The sequence below is a fragment of the Anopheles coluzzii genome, chromosome 2 (genome assembly GCF_943734685.1).
Source record: "Anopheles coluzzii chromosome 2, AcolN3, whole genome shotgun sequence".
NCBI lineage: Eukaryota > Metazoa > Arthropoda > Insecta > Diptera > Culicidae > Anopheles > Anopheles coluzzii.
In genome coordinates, this window is record NC_064670.1 from 52,908,963 (window position 1) to 52,930,043 (window position 21,081).

Sequence of the window (21,081 nt, forward strand, 5' to 3'; positions counted from 1 at the left end):
ATGGGAGGTGGAGAGAATTTGTGTTTGTGATGGCTCCCTTTCGATGGAAAATCCTAGTAAGAAGATGGAAGCGGGAAGGCATGTGTGATTGTGGGCCTTTCTCAGCTTTGATGCATTTCGAAGCATCTTATCGGAGCATCTTTTCGTAGCGAGGTGGGAAAATACCTTCAATGGCAGTGATCTTGTGCATAGTCTATGCTTCTTATTTGTAGTAATTTAATGTTACTTACAAACAATCACCTCACTGGAGGTTCAAGTACCGGGCTGTTACATATTTATTTCGCTCTGCGATAACGATTCTATACGAAAACTTATAGTTTGGTTTTATCGTTGCATATACTCTACTGTCAGCTATGTTTCAAATGGGTTTTTTTTTTAAATTATTGCAGCTGTTCTAAAAGAACGCTTCAAACACGTTGCACGTTGAACCTTCGATGTAATTATTGGTGCAGTAAAATGTGCAAGGGGTTCAAAGTGATTAAGGCCGGGGGACACTGTCCGTACTCGCTAGTGTAATTTTGATTTTCACTAGCGCATCTGGCGGCAGCTGGTGGAAGCTTTTTTAGGTCATCGAGGGGTCGTGCTGGATCTGAAAATTAAGCAGTTTTTCCATCGTTTTTTGTCATGAAAATGGATGCAATGCGTACAGGACATGTGCATCTACCTTTTACAAAACATTTACTGTCCGTATTAAGTTAAAAACATGGAAAAATAACATATTTTCTGAAGCAGCTCCAAATTGTTTGGTAAAATGCTTCCACCAGCCGCAGCCAGATGCGCTGGTGAAAATTGAAATTACACTAGCGAGTACGGTCAATGTAGCCCGGCCTTTAGGTAGGTTGCTGATAAATATAATTGGAAAGAATACATGATGTTGTGGACAGACCGCTGCCTCATCCTGAGGGCTCGCCGTTGACAGCAGGGCTGTCATCCGGTGACGTCCTCAGTGAGGATCGCGGCGCGAGCAGGACCAGCCGTCCTCTCCCCGCATTGCGTGTGTGTTGTTTATATTATTTATTACCAATGTTAATTGTACCCATACCAAAGCTAGTGACAAAATATATATTCTGTTTGTGCCGTACACACCGTCTCACGTCTCATTTGTGCGGACACAACAGTGGAACTGCAATAGAAGATGCACTTGACACGTTTTTACAAACATATCGCGCCACGCCAAATCCTCAAGTGCCAAATAACGAAGCGCCAGCGACAGTAATGTTCGGACGACAAATTCGCACTTGTTTAGAGCTTATACGCCCTGTGCCTAAACCGCAAGAAACCAATAACGATGAGCAACGACGCAATTTCGTCCCAAATGATCTAGTCTTCGCTAAGATTTACTCGCAGAACGGATGGAAATGGAAGCCAGGAAGAATATTGCGGAAATGCGGCAATGTAATGTACCGTGTTATGACTGAGGACCATAAGATTATACGAAGCCATATCAACCAACTACGTCGTCGGGTCCCTTCTAACCAGCAATCCAGTAAGCGTGATCAACACCTTTTGCCGCTACATATTCTCTTGGATGAGTGGAACCTTACGCCTCCGTCGTCGTCACCTGATTCATCGTCATCATCGTCCTCATCGTCTCCATCGTCATCGTCGTTGTCGCCACCGTCCGATTCAGCTCCGTGTAATCTATCACCGTCGTCCGCTGAATCATCATCTTACAGGACCGTGTCCCAATCATCAGCATCACCACCTCCTGAACGTGATTGCATCCCTGAAGAGTCGCATCGAGGAGCACAGCCGGTACCACCACCACGCCGCTCTTTTAGAGATAGAAAAGCACCGCGTTGGTTCGACCCGTACCTGCTGTATTAAAAGAAGGGAGATGTTGTGGGAACGCAGCCTCAGCAGCGCCAGCTGCTCGACGTCGACATTCGCCTGTCGACTATTGAAGCACGATCGTGTTGAGTGCCTGAGTGTTCCCGTATTGGCGAACAAGGACCGGAGCCGCATGAGAGTTGATACCGAGCGCTCAAGGGCAACGGACGGTTGCACAACCACACACCAGTATTCGCGTATCGTCCTATGTGTTATTTTACCGTGTTTCCTATTAAGTTATAAATAAAGTGTAAGAATCACAACACATGATACATTGCTTCGTTCGTTTCGCTTCATGGCCTAAACATGGTTGTAAATAAATAATTATATAAACAAATGCAACGTAGATGCGCCTGCTCCTCCTAGTCGCCAATTGGAAGTCGATTCCGTACCTTGTGCTCCAGATTCCGATAATGATTTTCTTCCGATATACTTCACATGTCCTCCTCCAAGCTTCGTGAAATGTTCTTGTTCAATGCCACAGCCTGCCATACGACAAACGCGTAGAACATTTGAAATAAAATCGCTTTATATAGCCGTGTCATTTATAACCGCTAAACTTTAGTGTGTTAAATGACATATAATTGATCCGAAAATTACCAAAGTCACAAAATTAAACCCATATTATCAATCGCCTTTCGACAAACTTGGTTGCACACGCTAAAAGCATTTGGGATGTAGTGTAATCATCCGAGGAATACGATTTCTTTTGGAGCTCGCCTCCACGATAACCGTCTAAACCTCACATCGATTTTAGGTATGGGAAATCTCACAGTTTGTGTCTTCTCCGTCCGAGAAGTCTTCCGTCCCTTGGTAGCTTTGGAGCTGTGACTCCGATCCGATTGCGTGGTTTTAACGTCAAAGTAGAAAACAGAGCTTTTTATCCGTCTTTATGGTCTTTATGCCGTCAACAAATAAATCTCTAGTGTGTTATGATGTTTAAAATAATATTTAATCACTCAGTTTGACTGCGGCTTATTAAACACAGCCGCAATTCTGTCCAGGCATGAGTCTTCTCGTGGCGCCATCTAGTGGTGAGTAGCAGTAGTAAAAAATGCATTCAAAAATGCATAAAGGCCGGGGGATACTGTCCGTACTCGCTAGTGTAATTTCGATTTTCACTAACACGGCTGGTGGAAGCTTTTTTTGGTCATCGAGGGAATGGACGTGCTGAATTTCAAAGCAAAGTATTATTTTCACCATTTTTCATTGCGAAAATGGATGCAATGCGTGAAAAACATATGTATCTACATTTAACAAAACTTTTCTTCTCCGAAGTAAAAAACATGACAAAATAACATTTTCTGAAGCGGAATATACGATAGCCTATACGATAGACGGGTACGGGTTCAATTCCCATCTGGACCCGGTACTCACAATAGCAAATGCTGTTAATAATATTTCTGCTTTCGTGTGTAATAGTTACGCCAAAGAAGAAGCGGAGAAGTATCTCGTGCAGGGTAAATTTTAAAAAGCGATGCGTTCTATTCTTTTGCTAGATACAATGATTTATTTCTAATGTTGAACAGTTTCGTTGTGTTGGCGAATAAATTGTTTTCAGGAGAGTTTTGGATAAATAACTGTACCATTTTGACCTACACACACACATGTACTGTTTACGTTTGCAAACAGGAAAGACAGTGCATAGAGGAAAAGGATATTCCGTTTCAAGCCTAACCCTAGCCATCGTCTCCTGGTCACGTTCGCTCATCATCTGCAGGCCAGACGCATCCGCGATGAAAACGAAACACACAGCCCGCAGGACACCGAAGTGCACGGCACTTACGCCTGCCCGCAGCTGCATTTGTGCACCGTAGCTGTGGTAGGGTGCGAGGGAGGGTCCTCCGTTCCAGCTGTGCTTCCTCCGCTCGTCCACCGGCATAATGGCCATTTTTTGCCTGCACTGATTTGTAGTTCTGTTCTTTCGTTTTTTTCTCCTTCTTCTCGCCATTCTTAGCCAGAGGGTTTGTTTATTATTCACTCTTTCTCCCACGGATCTTCTGGGCCATGGTTCTGAGCGATATGTATCGAAATGGGACAAACAAATGTTTGGATAAAAAGGTCATACACACAGACACACACACACACACACACACACACCCATACATACATCAATCAGTCGTGGGCTTAATTTGCCAAGACGTAAAACAGGGCAGAGGCAACAAGGATGGATGGACCACTATGGACCGCTCGGATTACATCGATTCGCTCTGGGGTGCGTATGGGCGAAGAAACGAACGACAACACACAAACACACAGACAAAGCCAAAGGAAAGGATGTAGTTCACCCGCACCCGCACCCGCGGACTCAAAACGAGCAAAGGAAAAGCAACAAAAAGGATCCTTTTTTCGACAGAGAGGACCGTTCGGCGGTCGTTCGCCATCTACGGTGCCGTAGTTGGATGTTAAGGATAAGCGAAAAGGGACAAAGCAAAACAGGACCAACAACATCAAAACGGCCAGAGTGTGTTTGTGTTGAAATCACAGCAGTCTGTTCCTCGCTCTTCGATGCACATGCAGTTGTAGCAGCAGCAGCAGCAGTAACATCAGTAGGCGAGCATTTCGTGTTGCAATCGTAAGCAATAGTGCGCAGTCAACACAGTCAAATCGACTAATTAGAGGAGCAAGCGAGTTTCGAATCGATTCCATCCTAGCACTTTGGCGGGTCTTTAAACAATCCTCTGCTGGCGCTGAGAGCGGACAATTTGAGCCTTACGCGTACCTGTGCGATTAGCGTTAGTGAGTGTATGTGTGTGTGTGTTATTTTTAAATCGTTCGTTCGTTCGTTGGCGGTCGGTAGGTCGGTCAGTCGGTCAGTCACTCGGAGAGCGCTGGTAAAAACCCCAGCAATCGATTCCGGCCGAAGTAACATTGGGTTGGGTGGTTTATGTGGGTCCTTCGACGGACTTCACCGGTGTGTAGTGGTTGTATAGCAGCGCGCAAACGACACCCAACAGGTCCCGCCCAGGATTGTTTGTGACGGTACGGTACGGCATCACCGTTTGCGTGTCATGTGGTTCCTGCCGTTTATTTTTACAATCGCATCGAAACACTCCCGGCGCGTTTGGTGGTTGGCGCCTTGCTAGCAACGGAACGAAGAACAACGCGTTCAGTCGCTCGGACGGCCTTGAAGAGTGCAGTTGGCCGACTACTGGCAGAGGAGCCTAGGTCCTGTGACTGTGGGAATGTTGCACTGAACAGGAGAAGAGTAATTAACACAGAAGAGACATGAAGCGGTCCTACAAAGCGTTAATAGGACCGGTGCTATGGTGGGTGTTTTGCTTGGCATGTATCGAACGATCGTTAGCGGTGAGTTATCTGCCCTTTTTGCCAAGCACGTTAGTACACAACAATCAATAAGGTTCGCTTTCTTTGCTTTGCTTTCCAGCAGGAAAAACCAACGTTTCGCATAATAGCACCCGAGTTTATCTGTAATCCGACCCAAGGTCATGGCAGCACACCCGACAGCAGCGGCGGTGGTGTCACTGGAGGGAATTTCACACAATCCGCATCCGCACGCCACCTAACGATCGGGTAAGACACGCTTTGGATTGGAGCGTAGAGTGGGAATGGTGAGGGAAGGTGTCCTTGCGGCGCAGAAGCGCATAAATTATTGATTTCATTATTGAGTGCCCACTGCTTCCTGCCACTTTTTTCTCGCAACCGTGACTTACTGTGCGCTAACCCATTTTTTCCGTGACAGCATTCAGACGAATGGCGGGCAGCAGCTGCACTACCGGGTGAAAGCGTACTTTACGCTGCTGGGCGACACTGGATTCATCAGCCAGCGGCATACGGTCGGGCTGTGGCGGGCCGTACGCCAGCTCGAGCAGCGTGTCCGGCGCGAACGGGACGTGATCGCGCAGCGCGGACAGATGACGATCGGTACGGACGAGCTGGTACCGGGCGTAGTGTACACGTTCGGCGTGGTCGCGCTCGATGCGGCCGGCGTGGAGAGCGAGGAGCAAAACTTCACTATGACCTACCGGGACGCGGACCAGGGTGCCTCGTTCGAGCACGGTGGGTCCACGCGGGGCGGTAACGACGTGTCGCTGGTAATGCTGGGCGCCGAGCGGACGTACGCGGACGTGGACTATCTCGTGACGGCGCAGCTCATATTTTGTGTCCGGCGGGTGGATTACTTCTATCGCTGGACCATCGCCGAGGACGGGGGGCGCAACGACAGCGAACCGCTGGCGGTTGCGATGGAACGCTCCAAGACGCTTACCGTGCCGGCGGGTACGTTGCTTCCCGGCCAGGCGTACGACATCGAGGTGCGGGTGTATTCGACGTCCAATGTGGATGAAATGATTGCAAGGGCACACATGACGGTGCGCGTTTTGCGCCGTGTCCCAACAGCTGTGCTGTTTCCCGTCGATGCCGTGGTCGGCATTGATCAAACCGTGCGGGTGCGATCGTACGTGTCCGGTGTCGAGGAGGGGATGGTGTGGTCCTGCCAGAGCTCAAATGCGGGCGGCAATTGTGACGACACGTTCGAGGTGAGCGATGGCGAGGCACTGGTAACCTTCTACAAGGAGGGTCGGTACGTTGTGCAGGCCTCCATTGCCGGCGGGGAGGACCGGGAATCTGAACCGCGGTGGACGTCGCTGTTGGTGGTTCATCCGAAGGTTACACCCGTGGTTCGCGTGCTCCAATGGTCTCAGTATCCGGCCGTTGCCGGGGAACCGTTCGAGCTGCTCGTGAGCGTGGCCGGACTCGTGCCGAACTGCTACTCCAACTGGACCGTGCTGAAGGAGAAGGGCGGCTTTGCGTATTTTGATCCCGCGCAGCTGCCGAACGGTCGCACCTTGGGTGGTCTGTTCATACGCGATGTGGAGGAAAACTTTCTTGCCGAGCTGGTGGACTATGGGAACGACACGGTCGTGAAGGATGTGCCATTGTCCATTCCGGGTCGATCGCTTACCGGACCGTGGAAGGGGCTGGAACCGAACGCGCGCTATAAATTGCGCCTGGAAACGGTTTGCCCCGAACCGATCGACGATAGTAAACCGGGCGGACCACAAGCCACACGCGAACCGAGCAAAAGCCACTGGACGTTCGTGCTGGAGACAAATGGAGCACCGGAAGCGGTGCTACCGATGGTGCTGACCCCGGAAGCGAATGGAACGGCCCTAGACACCGTGTACAAGCTGGCGACCGGGATCGCGAAGGACACCGAACCGGACTACCCGCTGCGATACAGCTTCTGGTACGTGGCCGACGGTGTGGACGTACACGTGGCTACCTACTGGGAGATAACATCGGCCGAAACGGTTCTTCCGTACAGTAAAACTGGTTGCGTCGGAACGTACGCGGTCGTGTGCGATTCACGCGGCGCCTGCTCGAAGATCATTGGTCCGGACGCTTGCGTGCTTCCCGGGGCTGAACCATCGGCGGAAGCTGTACTGTGGGCGCTCGAATCGGTGGAGGCATTTTTCGATCGACTCAACTATCGCGATGCGTTGAAAAATGCATTCGAGCTGCTGATAACGCTGCGCAACCGGCACTCGCCCCAGTACGACGGCGCGTACCGCCGGTTCGTCGAGCAGTTGCAGCAATCCATTGCGCACATCGGCAAGGTGTACGCGGAAACGGCGTACCTGTCCGAGGCCGCAGTCCAGGAGTTCATCGTGCAGGCAAAGCCCCTGCTCGATCTGGAAGAGGCGAACAATCACGCGCTGTTTGAGCAGTTGCTGGAGCTAATGGACGCGTCGCCAAGGCCGAAACGCTCCGCACCAGCGCCCTCAATGGTCGGAGGTGCGACCAAACTCAACACCAAGCTGCTACTGATGGAGAGCTTAACTGTATCGAAAAACGTGACCGTTGCGCGGCAGGCACGTACGAGTTTGTTAAGCTTCGTGCATCAGGCCGCCCGGAACTATTGCGCGCTCGAGCCGCACTACGTTTTTGTGGGCCAGCTGCTTACGCTGGAGGTGAATCGCTACCGTAGCATTGCGGAAATGAACGTTGGCCACGTGCCAGTTCCAAACCACGTGCTGCTCAGCACTCCCACCGGCCGCGGCCGGCTTCTGGACACCTTCCCAGAGACGGAGTATTTCTGTCTGGGGCGCGTATACTACGCCCGCGACCTGTTTGTCGAGCGGGCCGAGCAAGCGCACGAGCTGGACCTCGGCTTCTACGAAGCGTTCGTGCTGTCGGTGGAGAAGGGCGGCATGTGGACGCTGGTGGACTGGAGAAATGACTACTTTCTGTGGTCGCTGGACGGACGCCGGCTGCCGAACGTGACGGTATGTATGGAGTGTTGGAAGCAGCAACCAAGGGCGGCCACTAACTCAACCTCTTGCAATGTTTTCAGTGTCAAACGTGGGGCAACGGTGTATGGAGCGGCAGGGACTGCATTACCGTCGAAACGGCCACGGATGAAGTGCGGTGTAATTGTACCAAGCTAGCATACCTTAGGTGGTGACCTCGAACGATAAGGAACTGTGAAAGGCGATACTTAAGACCCTGTTTATGTTTAACTTCTGCTTCCAGAATCTCAAATGAAACAGAACCAGCCCCAATTGAGGAGTCGAGTGGATACTCATCAACGGAACCCTATGCAATCTTCTCGACAAGCGGTCTCCAGTCTACAGTCGCTCCCGAACTAGGAAACACTCCCATTATGGTGAGTTCCGAGCCCGATTTAATGTCTACGTCACCGGCAACAAGCGTGCGCCCGAGCGTGATTACGTCCGATGTTGTAACTGCTACCGAAAGCGATATGGTGACTCTGCCAGACAACGCGACCGAGCGTACGGAAACCTTTCCTATCGTACCGTCACCGAACACGTCCATCGCACACCAGAATGGACCGAGCGCTCTTCTTCAGGGCGGTAACGAAACCGGCCCCACCAACAATCACACCAACCGATCGATGGCGGTTTCTTCGCTCGGATATACGGTCGTTGGAGCACTGGCTGTTGCTGCGCTAACGCTGGTCGTGTTAACCGTAGCGTACCGGAGGCGCAAAGCCGTTCTGCGTCTGGCCGATGAGCTACAGACCGTACCGTCCAGAGCGCGTACACAGCCGTCGCCGCACGTGCGGTATGCTCGGTTTCAAGATGAGCACAATATGACCGGCGACAACGTGTCCACCATATCGGACGTACTGGCAATCTAAGGCGGACCATGTGGGCTGTGGTTTTGAGTGTTAATGAACCGACCTACGTTTCAGCGCTCTCTCGCTTTCCCACCAGAAGTGATCTCAAGATATCTTTACACCTCACCCTGCTTCTATTATCCTACGACCCATTGCATGTGTGTGTGTGTAGTTGCCACTTTTGTGATTTTAGCGTAGTTTATGCATGTACAATTTCACAACGATAGATGTGAGCAAAGGCAATAATCACGTTATATTTGTAGAAGCTGATATATTTTATGGAAAAGTAAATTCTTCGTCGGTTTTGGAGGCAATAAAATACAATAATATAAAAAACAAACAAACAAATACAGAGTTTAGCAATAATTTCTTAACCTGTGGTGGTGTCGATGTCTCCTGTGGTGTTAAATTTGTCGATGGTGGTTACATTGTTCGTGCACATAGTCAGACTCTTCACTCAAACGTTCATTTTGCTCATTTTGGCAAGCGGCGTTCCCGTTCGAGTTACCATTCTAAGTTTGTAATTAAGGTAAACGTTAGTTTAGCCACACTCTCATCACTCATATTCCCAGGGCATTTCATACAGTTCCTCAGAAAACTTATCGGACAATCTTTTTCACTCGTCGTTGAGGACACTCGTTAGCTATGCTCCTGTGAAAAATTACGCTGAATTAAAATATGGAGACAGGACACTAGGGTGGAAGTGGTCTAGTAAGACGAGTTAAGAACCAAAGCGGTTACAGTAAAAAGGCCGTGTTGAAGTTTCGAGCAGAGTGACGGACGTGAATCTCAATAGCATGAATGTAAATCTTCAACAATTTACTCGCAGACAGAAGCTAAGCTACTGATCTCCGGGTCTCCTTCGGCCACGGGGCGTCATGCGGTCTTTTAGTCCGCATTATGCTTGATTTGTTACTTAAGGTGACATGCCACTCATTGCGCGACATGGTAGACAACATACGGTGCGTTAGGAAGAGCAATCGCGCGCACTGCAATCTGCCTGATCAGCATCGACTGTAGAAAAACACAATGGAACTGTAGTTGATAGGAAAGGATATCTACGGTAACCAGCTACAGTGGCTAGGTCTGTTTGTCTGTCAAAAAATTATAGTGACTTTGATCCTTATGGACTCTTTCTTCACGTGCACTAAAATCTTTTTTTCCAAAGGGTATTAGTTTTTTGTTTCTCTTCCTTTCTAGAATGGGATTAGGTATACATGGATTGGTAGAGATGGGATGTAGAGGTGGGAAATTGAGGAGTAGGGAAAGAATGTATTTGAGTTGTAGAGTAACTCTGCCTTTTAAACTTTTGAGGTAGCAGACCACCGGCCACCGTCCCCCCGTGCCGGCAGGAAACCGAAGTGGGATGAGGGAATGCTCGGTGGGTTACCGAGGATATGGTCGTAGTCAGGCCGCGCTGTCCCCCCCCCCCCATATCTGTATCCAGCCTCTGGGCGACCAGACGCAGTATCAAGGATAGGGGTCTCAACGCAGACATCCCCCGATGAATCCCCGGGCCCACGGAACCCGCCACACTCCCCACCAGTGCCCTCCCTCCGGCTAGGATTACAGCGGACCAAGTAGTCGAATCTACCCCATAAGTTGGTGAACTGTGAGGTAGTTCTGGCCTTTCCACTAAGGAGACGGGCAGACTAAGAGTGGCCCGGTGATGCTATCAGCACTCGACTTAATACCAGACAACTCCGCTATAATGAAAGATACGTCGATTGGCCAAGGATGGCTAAATAATCGGACAACCCACTTCTTTTTCTTCTTCTTCTTCTTCTATTTACGTTACGCCGTCCTACGCGGACAAGCCGGCCTATTCAGGCTTTCAAGACTTAATACATTACCATGCATCCAGGGAAGTACCAAATCGGGTATTTAAAATTTCGGGAAAAAATCCACGGATTATTATATTGTCGTAGCAATGCTTACCACGCCTGTTGTGCACACCGTTCCCTAGCCACCGAATCTCTTGTAAAGCTACGAGGTCCATGCTCAGTGTGGCTAGGGGAAAATCCACGGATATTTACCGTATTTTTCCGGGTAGATTGGGTTTTTTCAATCGCGCAACAGCTAGTGGGAGATTTTACACATTGGATGTAATTGGTATCTCTACACACTTAAAAATATTTTCCGACCTCGGTTAAATCAACTGCCGAAATCTCTCGGCTCTGATATGTTATACTGATATGTCAGTGGAAAATTTCCCATTGCCGATCCATCAGTTCCATTTAAAACTGAAATATAAGTTAAATAAATATTTTAACCGAAACTCGATAACACAACATGCCGATTACGTACGTTAACATTGCTGTCATCGAGGTCATCCGTCAAAATAACCGAAATTTCGGCTTTACTTTTTGAGTTAGTCGAGGCTCGGTTTTCTATCTGTCATTCATCATTTTGTGAATCTCGTGATACAGAAACCTTTCGGAGTGAATTTGTGATGTAAAATTAATAGTGCGAATAATAAATGAAAATATAACATTCAGCGTGAAGAAACCGAGCATCAGCAGCGTACGATCGGGCACGGGGCATTACCGGATGCTAGTCCGATTGGACCATCTTTTGCCGGTCCGTTCGGACTTCCAGGTTTCATTTCCAGTCACCTTCACGAGGTAAGTATCCAAATACTCGACCACGTGACGTCTAATCAGGGTTCACTCAGGATTGTTTCACCCTGCTCGCTTTACAGAACCGTATCTGTACCGGTGCCCGCTCCATGCCCGGCTCATCTTCTTGTACCTGTACTACATCCAAACTGTGTACACCATCTGGTGTTGTACCGGCGCCCGTCCCTGCGGTTCCCATCTCACCACAACTCTCATAAGTGTAGGCAGTGGCGGATCTAGGGTGTTGGGGGCCCTAAGCGTTAAAAGCAGTGGAGGCCCCACGGTTGGTGTAGAGCGGGGGGGGGGGGGGGGGGGGGGAGGGGGTGCATATTGCTGCATTAAGTTTTGAATCAAACACACTTTAATGGTTTGCTGGCGGGGGGGGGGGGGGGGGGGGGGGTGCTCAGAATCCCTGTACTGGGTCCCTATAGTTTATGAGTCCCTTCATCCATGGGGCCCCTATCTAGCACAGAAGATCTCACTGAGACTACTGTACACACTCTTCTATATGCTGGAATTACCATACACGGGGCCCCTACATTGACGGGGCCCCCCGCGGCCGCTCAGTCCGCGCACCGTTAAATCCGCCACTGAGTGTAGGGTGACTTACTGCCGTCCAACTACAGATACGATGGTGGCATCATGCTGCAGAAGATGTACACCGGCAATCATCATGGGAGCAGGCTATGGCTATGGCAGCTGCTATGGCTATTTTTTTTTTTTTTTTTTTTAATTGCTCGGCCACGTTGGGTTACAGCAATAGTGCTTACTGACTATAGTATACAATTATTCACGAAGGAGTAGGAAGGAGTTTATGGTACGGAAAAGGAGCGAAGCCGGGATCGGTAGACAGGATAGGAGAGGACAGCAGGAAGGGAAGGCGGAAGTGATTACATTAGTAAACGCTGCTGCAGCTTGATTTATGTCATCATCAGTAAAGCTCCAATCGGTACCGGCTAAAATATAATGAAGCTTTTGGTAGTCCAGTTTCCTAAAATTGAACATACGAGCCGTAGGTATTCGTTGAGAGGATGCAGGGCGAGAGTGCGTAAGGAGCACACTTGTCTCAAGAGCAGGATGATGATTGTCTAGCGCGACGAGTGGAACAGGTGAAGCTATGACGGGGGAGCAGCGCTCCAAGAAGGCATAGCATTGGCAGCATTGGCAAATAGAAGGTCCAATTGACTTCCGCGTATATTTTTTATGCCAGATAATTGCGGCAAACCGTTTACCGATATTCCATCAAGCAGAGAAACATTTTCACGAGATACACCAGTAGGAATGAAGTGATTAACGCACGATGCAAACACATCCATATCAAGCTCAGATAGACAGAGAGGCGTAACTCGTCTAGTTTTGTGCGCAATCCTCATACTTTTTGATAGTAGATGTTTAGTTGATCGATCGAAGGGATGAGAGAGCGAGATGCGCCGGGAGTGCTCTCGCTGCAAGTTATTAACGGCGAAAGAGAGTCGGACGGATTATGTGTATTAGATGCAGGGTTAGCTTCCATCAATTCGGGTAAAGTCGGTAGTTCATGAGAATCTTCAGCCGGATCAGCCGGTTTACGCTTGCTGAATGTACTGCGTATAAGGCAAGCTCATAGGGCCATGATCTGGCGAAATAGTGAAATCAGCGTTTCGCAGTTGTGTCGTGTGGTTGATAGAAGGTGGCGAGGAAGGATGATCCGATTCACGATTAATAGGCGCAGAAGGTGCAAGGGATGCTGCAGTAGTGGGTCGCCAAACATTGACGGAGCGGGGATTTAGGTCGATGAACTCCTTAAAAGAGATCCCGCGAGGCCAGGTTGAAGCAGCCAAAGCAACAGTCCGGTGCGAATCCGGTACACCAATTTTAAAAGATACGTAGGAGAGCGTAGAAAGATCCCGGTCGCGTCGTACAAGGCTATATACCAAGATGTCGTCTGTCCCTATGTTAGAACAGGCCATTTCGCGGATCGCTTCAATCGGAGTATCAGGAGCAATACGGGAGATAAAGACCCAAGTACGGGGTGGGCGTTCAGGAACGGTCGTAATATTATTGCAGGACAACCCTGTGCCCGATGAAAGCATAGCGCGTGTAACGGTATTGGTAGGCGATGGGTCGGGAGAGCGATCCAACAATCGACGGTTAGAAGGATTCTCACCAACAGCTTGATGAGTGAGCTTAGAGGCCGCAACTGGAATCGTGGTCGTTGAGTGCGTAGCAGGAATCGCAGAATGTTGAGCACTCGATGTAGTGGTATGCGTGGCAAGATGAGAGTTGAGCTTGTTCATTAGTGAGTTGAAGGAAGTGAGAAACTCACGGTGCATGAGATCAAGCTCCTTGATGCCATGCTTAACTTCATCAAGCGTTGTGAGTAGTGGAGCCTGTGAGTAGTTGCGTTCCATTGAGTGAGAAGCAGTAAGTGAGACGATGAAATCTTTCACGGAACGAATTGACGATGCTGATTCCTGTTTCATCAAAGCTATCTCGTTTCTAAAACAATCCAGTGAAGAGGAAAGTTCAAGTCGCAAGCCAGCTGATGCCGCCTGCACAGAACGTGAGGAATCGCGGAAATCGGACTGCAACGATTCCAACAGGTAGGCAGCGTCACGAGAAAGGCCGTGCGAGAAGCGTAAAGGGTCAACGGCCCGCAAACGCTGAGCACAATCCGCGCAAGCCCAGAATAAATTTTGTGACTTCTTAAAATCACGCAGGAGCGGGGTTGAAAGTCCAATGCACTTATCGTGGTAATAGTGTTCACAAAGACCGAAGCACGGAATTGGATCGTTGCTAATAGCACCTTCACATTTCTTACAGATCACAGACGCCATCGCAAAATAGACCAGAGTTCGACTGTTCATATCTTCGCTATGACTTACTTACTTACTTATCCGGCACTACAACCGCTTTGCGGTCTTGGCCTGCCTCAGGAGTGTCCGAAACCGCTCACGGTCTCGCGCCTTCGTCTGCCAGTCCGTTATCCCGGCCTTAATGGCGGACGCCTCCACGCCATCTTGCCACCTCAATTTGGGCCTACCACGCCTCCTCTGTCCTTGTGGACGGCCTAAAAAGACTGACTATGACTATGGCTCAATAAATAATTGTGTTTGTTTGTATTACCCAAACTAACTTGTTACGCTAACTTGATAAAACCACAAAAAAAGATTGTTTTTATAGTTAGCTGAAATCTTGGATTGCTCTAACCCAGGGGTCTCCAAACTTTTCAGTTCGCGGGCCGCATTGCTTCACAATGAACCTTGTTGAGGGCCATTTTGACGCTACCTTTGGAATGAGTCTCGTTCATATCTCGTTTTAATAAGAAAATACTATTGAAATATATCAATTTTCTGCAGCTTTCTTTTATTGAATCTTGATTTTCATCTTTCAGAAGTAAAAAAAAAATAATCAGTTAGAAAAGAAAACTATTTCATTTAACCTTAACCCACTCCTTGCGGGCCGCATTAAGGGCTCTTGAGGGCCGCATGCGGCCCACGGGCCTTAGTTTGGAGACCCCTGCTCTAACCGAAAATTTCGGTTAAACGTAAACGTTAAAACAAAATGTCATTTGCATTTTTAACCGAGATTTCGGCAACAGAAATATAACCAAGATCATTGCCAAGATCTCAGTTGTGCAGATTTCGGTAAAAATTAACCGAGATTCGGCAAATTTTTAAGAGTGTTCATTAGCCCAAACTGCATATAAGGATATGGAAAAGTCTATTTTATGCAAACTTGGCAGAAATATTTCCAATTAAGTGATAAAAAGCATTACAAATTCAATTCAATCCATATTTACAATTCAAAAATACCCAAGATTTACCCGGGTAAAAACGAAAAAGGGAAAAACCCGGTCAAAACCAAAAAAAAAAACCGGGTAAAACAGTATTTACCCCACGGTACAACACTGCATGCAGTCAATCCTTGCAATGGGGAAACGGTCCATTTCAGGCTTGAACCCATGAATACCAACTACCCAGTTAATTATAGCAAATTTAGCATGCATTAGTATACATCGGACCTAATTATTTTACAGACAGCAACTCAAAATGTAACACAGCGTGATGGTCCGTATTTTGGCTGAAAGATATTAAAGATATTAATTGATGGTTAATAAAAAAAACATACGTGAAAATTTATGTTTTCGTATTTGTATTCTGTATTTATACTCAAGAAGGCCACAAGAGCGCAAAAGCGGAGTGTTGGGCATATCAAGATTGTCTCTTCTGTAAGTACGCATCTGGGATTGGATCGGATCATCAAATAAGAGTTTTCGGGATCTTTGAGTTCCAGGGCACTCGGCAGATTCCTACCGATCCTTGACTAGTTCATATATAAAAGTTAAAATGTAATTTAATATTATATTAAAAGAAAGTTATCTGAATAAGAGGCTGTTCGTATAACAAGTGAGTTACTGGAAATACATAAATTTGTTATGCATGGTTAATTATATCTAAAGAAGAAGCTGTAAGTTAATTATAATAAAGCCCTAGAGGCAAGTAAATTTCAATAAAACAAATCAAATAATGCACATGCTGGATGCTTCGCTTTTGATGGAAATGGAAATCATGCTCGCATTAATAATCATTGCTGCTCGTGACTGTTACAACACGAAGAAATTTTACAATTCATAAGGGTTTTCAGCATTCCTGTTAAGCAGAAACTGAACTGAACTGTACGATGTACTAAGGTCGAGGTGTTGCTCTAGTGGGTGAAGGTACAACCCTTGTGGTAGTTGGAGTCGTTGTAGGTAGGGTTCTAGTTGTTGTTGTTGTTGTAGATGGAGTTGTAGTAGTTGTCGTTGTAGGTGGAGTTGTAGTAGTTGTCGTTGTAGTTGGGGTTGTTGTATTAGTAGTTGTAGGTGGAGTTGTAGTAGTTGTCGTTGTAGGTGGAGTTGTAGTAGTTGTCGTTGTAGTTGGGGTTGTTGTAGTAGTAGTTGTAGGTGGAGTTGTAGTAGTTGTCGTTGTAGGTGGAGTTGTAGTTGTTGTTGTTGTAGTTGGGGTTGTTGTAGTTGGGGTTGTTGTAGTTGGGGTTGTTGTAGTGGTAGTTGTAGGTGGAGTTGTAGTTGTTGTCGTTGTCGGTGGGGTTGTAGTAGTTGTCGTTGTAGGTGGAATTGTAGTAGTGGTAGTTTCCGTGGGAGTTGTTGTAGTGGTAGTTTCCGTGGGGGTTATTGATGTAGTTTCAATGGGAGTTGTAGTAGTAGTTTCAGTTGAGGTTGTAGTGGTAGTTTCCGTGGGGGTTATTGTTGTAGTTTCAATGGGAGTTGTAGTAGTAGTTTCAGTTGAGGTTGTAGTGGTAGTTTCCGTGGGGGTTGTTGAAGTGGTAGTTTCCGTAGGGGTTGTTGATGTTGTAGTTTCCGTGGGAGTTGTTGTAGTGGTAGTTTCACTTGAGGTTGTAGTGGTAGTTTCTGTGGGGGTTGTTGTTGTAGTTTCTGTAAGGGTTGTTGTAGTGGTAGTTTCCGTGGGAGTTGTTGAAGTGGTAGTTTCAGTTGAGGTTGTAGTGGAAGTTTCCGTGGGGGTTATTGTTGTAGTTTCAATGGGAGTTGTAGTAGTAGTTTCAGTTGAGGTTGTAGTGGTAGTTTCCGTGGGGGTTGTTGAAGTGGTAGTTTCCGTAGGGGTTGTTGATGTTGTAGTTTCCGTGGGAGTTGTTGTAGTGGTAGTTTCACTTGAGGTTGTAGTGGTAGTTTCTGTGGGGGTTGTTGTTGTAGTTTCTGTAAGGGTTGTTGTAGTGGTAGTTTCCGTGGGAGTTGTTGAAGTGGTAGTTTCAGTTGAGGTTGTAGTGGAAGTTTCCGTGGGGGTTATTGTTGTAGTTTCAATGGGAGTTGTAGTAGTAGTTTCAGTTGAGGTTGTAGTGGTAGTTTCCGTGGGGGTTGTTGAAGTGGTAGTTTCCGTAGGGGTTGTTGATGTTGTAGTTTCCGTGGGAGTTGTTGTAGTGGTAGTTTCACTTGAGGTTGTAGTGGTAGTTTCTGTGGGGGTTGTTGTTGTAGTTTCTGTAAGGGTTGTTGTAGTGGTAGTTTCCGTGGGAGTTGTTGAAGTGGTAGTTTCAGTTGAGGTTGTAGTGGAAGTTTCCGTGGGGGTTATTGTTGTAGTTTCAATGGGAGTTGTAGTAGTAGTTTCAGTTGAGGTTGTAGTGGTAGTTTCCGTGGGGGTTGTTGAAGTGGTAGTTTCCGTAGGGGTTGTTGATGTTGTAGTTTCCGTGGGAGTTGTTGTAGTGGTAGTTTCACTTGAGGTTGTAGTGGTAGTTTCTGTGGGGGTTGTTGTTGTAGTTTCTGTAAGGGTTGTTGTAGTGGTAGTTTCCGTGGGGGTTGTTGATGTTGTAGTTTCCGTGGGGGTTGTTGATGTTGTAGTTTCCGTGGGGGTTGTTGTAGGAGTAGTTTCAGTTGAGGTTGTAGTGGTAGTTTCTGTTGGGGTTGTTGTTGTAGTTTCTGTAAGGGTTGTTGTTGTAGTTTCCGTGGGAGTTGTTGTAGTGGAAGTTTCCGTGGGGGTTGTTGAAGTGGTAGTTTCCGTGGGGGTTGTTGTTGTAGTTTCTGTAGGGGTTGTTGATGTTGTAGTTTCCGTGGGGGTTGTTGAAGTGGTACTTTCCGTGGAGGTTGTTGATGTTGTAGTTTCCGTGGGAGTTGTTGTAGTGGTAGTTTCCGTGGGAGTTGTTGATGTTGTAGTTTCCGTGGGGGTTGTTGTAGTGGTAGTTTCCGTGGGGGTTGTTGTTGTAGTTTCTGTAGGGGTTGTTGTAGTGGTTGTTTCTGTAGGGGTTGTTGATGTTGTAGTTTCCGTGGGGGTTGTTGAAGTGGTAGTTTCCGTGGAGGTTGTTGATGTTGTAGTTTCCGTGGGAGTTGTTGTAGTGGTAGTTTCCGTGGGAGTTGTTGATGTTGTAGTTTCCGTGGGGGTTGTTGTAGTGGTAGTTTCCGTGGGGGTTGTTGTTGTAGTTTCTGTAGGGGTTGTTGTAGTGGTTGTTTCCGTGGGAGTTATTGTTGTAGTTTCAATCGGAGTTGTAGTGGTAATTTCCGTGGGGGTTATTGTTGTAGTTTCAGTGAGAGTTTTAGTAGTAGTTTCCGTGAGGGTTGTTGATGTTGTAGTTTCCGTGGGGGTTGTTGAAGTGGTAGTTTCCGTGGGAGTTGTAGTAGTTTCCGTATTGCTTGAAGATATTGTTGTTATCGTTGAAGTTGAAGAAGTGATGGATGCAGTTGTAGAAGATGTAGGAATGATGGCCGTTGTAGTTGATATTATAGAGGTGGTTGTTTTTGGAAAACATGTTATACCATGATAACACAGCTTGTTATTTGCCATTAGGGGATAGGGACAGTAACAATTTCTCTCAGGCATTTTTGAGAGAGGATGTTTAGTTTCGTAATTGTTACCAACATCATTCCAAGGGCGAGCGAGAGAAGGCCAAATGAAGTACTCTGAAATGAAGAAATCTCATATAACGGTGACATTGTGTAAGATATTTCGTATTGCGATCGATCTATCTTACGATATGGCTGTGTTGATAGCTGTGCTTCATTTGGAGCTGCGTAATTTGATTGATAATCTCGAACGTCTTGCTGAGTACAGAGTCGTTTCCCATAAGGGGGGTGCACTGAGGTTCTAGGTTGCGGCGGATTAAAATATCTTTTTTTGCGTAAATTTCGCACACTGGAGATTGATTCTGGATACTTTGGAACACATGCATTTGCGGTGTCGGTAACAGTCACTTTATTTGAGAATGATCCACTAAGTTCTTCACACTCTAGTTGGCTATTTGTAAGCGATCTGTTCGCCAAAACTAACGTCAATAGCAGCAGGATGATCACACCAACAAAACAAGTAACACGCTTTCTTCTATTGCACCGTTGTATGCACGTGTATGCTAATGAACTCATACTCGTATTGCAAAGCAGCCATCAAGAGCGTCAACGAAAAACTCATGTTTACAAGCATGCGACATGCCTTTATAATAAAACTCAAGACTCTATCACAATGTTGCGGTATCGTTTCAGACGTGTCGACTAAATACGGAAGTTTCGCCATAAATAACGTTCTGGATATGAAATTTTTAGAAGGATATCGCTGCTAGTTTTTTTTTAAATGAAACTACGTATTTTTTAAGCAAGAATGATATTCATGTCAGCCGTCTCATGGTACAGTCGTCAACTCGTACGACTCAACAACATGCCCGTCATGGGTTTTAAGCCCCGAATGGAGCGTGCCCCCTCTTAAATGAAGAGAATAGAATTGCGTACTCTTAAATTAAGATATAGCTCATAAAAAATCGCTTACGATTATCCACATTCTGCAATGTTCCTCCTTTATTGTCGACTCGGATAGTTGGTAGTGGTTGGTGCTAACCTGACTGGTAGCGGCGTAGTTTTTGCGAGCCTTTCTCTGGCGCGGTATTGTTCTGCGGCTGAGTGCTTTGCTGTCTCGGGCCTGCTGGTGGGGTGAGCTAATTACCAACTATAGGCTAATCACACCGGGGACGGCTAGCCTCACGCCCCTCTTGACCTTTTGGACGGACTAAAAGATATGGACAGTATCCATGTCTGAGAGGCGTATACGATTTCTACTACTATATAGGGGTAATCGTCCGTCGCTTTATGTTCTTTGAGGTGAACTGCTTTCTCAGACTATAGAATGACCGGTTGGCGCGCAACTCAGTTTCTATGCTATTGTCGAAGATAAAGTGTTCTTCCGTATGTTTGGACTTGTTGGAAAGGCTGCTGATGTTGCCACCATCTTTGCCTCATTTATATGTAAATCGATGTTCTCTGCACGATCTCTTGGTAGGCTTTAGCTATATAGGAGAGCCGCAAACTAACGATATCTGTTGTTGTGATCATAGCAACCTCGCTAGCTTGAACGGAGTGTAGAAGGCTTTAGTTAAATAGAGAATAAATCAGGCTGCATTTTCCTTTCGTACAAACAAGAAGTTCCAACATCTATATCATCAGCCTATGCCAGGATCTCGGTTGACATGCAACCCGGCCTTCCGTCTTCTTTGAATAGTGGATGCCTCCTACGCTTCCAAGCTAATTAAACCTATTTCACGCTACGTACGTTTATAGGATTTTAAGGCAAATAATTAAAGGACTTCCCGCCGTTATTATAGAGACTTATAGAAGTTGGTTCCCGAAGACACCACTCTCGTATCCCGAATGGCCCGCTCTAGCGTCAAGTTGAATAGGAGACAGGCAAAACCGTTACCCTGGCGCAGACCTTTGATGGTAGCGAAAGACCATGATAATTTTCCATCTACCTTCACCTGGCAAGTGACGATGGTCATAGTGATTCTAACTAACCTTATTAGTTTAGCTCGAGTTCCATGAGCTCATTGCGTCGTACAGTTTTACCCTATATTACGATTACTAACTAAGATTCGGTGTAGGTGCGTGACCGTCCCGTTCAGCCGCCAGTTTTCCAAGAGATCGCGATCGTACTGAGAGGCATTTCGCCCTAAAACGCCTCTGGTGGATCATAGTACACATTATAACCATAATATTTTCATATCATAACTATTAGGCCCGGGTCTATGAACATGTTGCGGACGTATGGACGTATCGTATCGTATGGACGA

General features: G+C 47.1%; 2 protein-coding genes across 3 annotated transcripts; one reads left to right on the top strand and one right to left on the bottom strand.

The window, feature by feature from the left end:
- Positions 1-3,251: 3,251 nt before the first annotated feature.
- LOC120951612 (uncharacterized) lies at positions 3,252-9,288 on the top strand. 2 transcript variants are annotated; one of them, XM_040370412.2, is made up of 5 exons: positions 3,252-5,139; positions 5,219-5,364; positions 5,534-8,078; positions 8,147-8,250; positions 8,326-9,288. In XM_040370412.2, exons 1-5 carry the CDS (start codon positions 5,059-5,061, stop codon positions 8,951-8,953), a joined length of 3,504 nt encoding a protein of 1,167 aa, XP_040226346.2. In that variant the 5' UTR covers positions 3,252-5,058; the 3' UTR covers positions 8,954-9,288. The 2 variants fall into 2 exon arrangements, with proteins under 2 accessions (XP_040226346.2, XP_040226347.2); XM_040370413.2 differs by having other exon boundaries at positions 3,253-5,139; positions 5,222-5,364.
- Positions 9,289-16,004: 6,716 nt separating this feature from the next.
- LOC120953129 (mucin-2-like) lies at positions 16,005-19,326 on the bottom strand. The gene has a single exon (XM_049606173.1). The coding sequence runs from the start codon at positions 18,849-18,851 to the stop codon at positions 16,218-16,220; it is 2,634 nt and encodes an 877-aa protein (XP_049462130.1). The 5' UTR covers positions 18,852-19,326; the 3' UTR covers positions 16,005-16,217.
- Between the last annotated feature and the right edge of the window lie 1,755 nt (positions 19,327-21,081).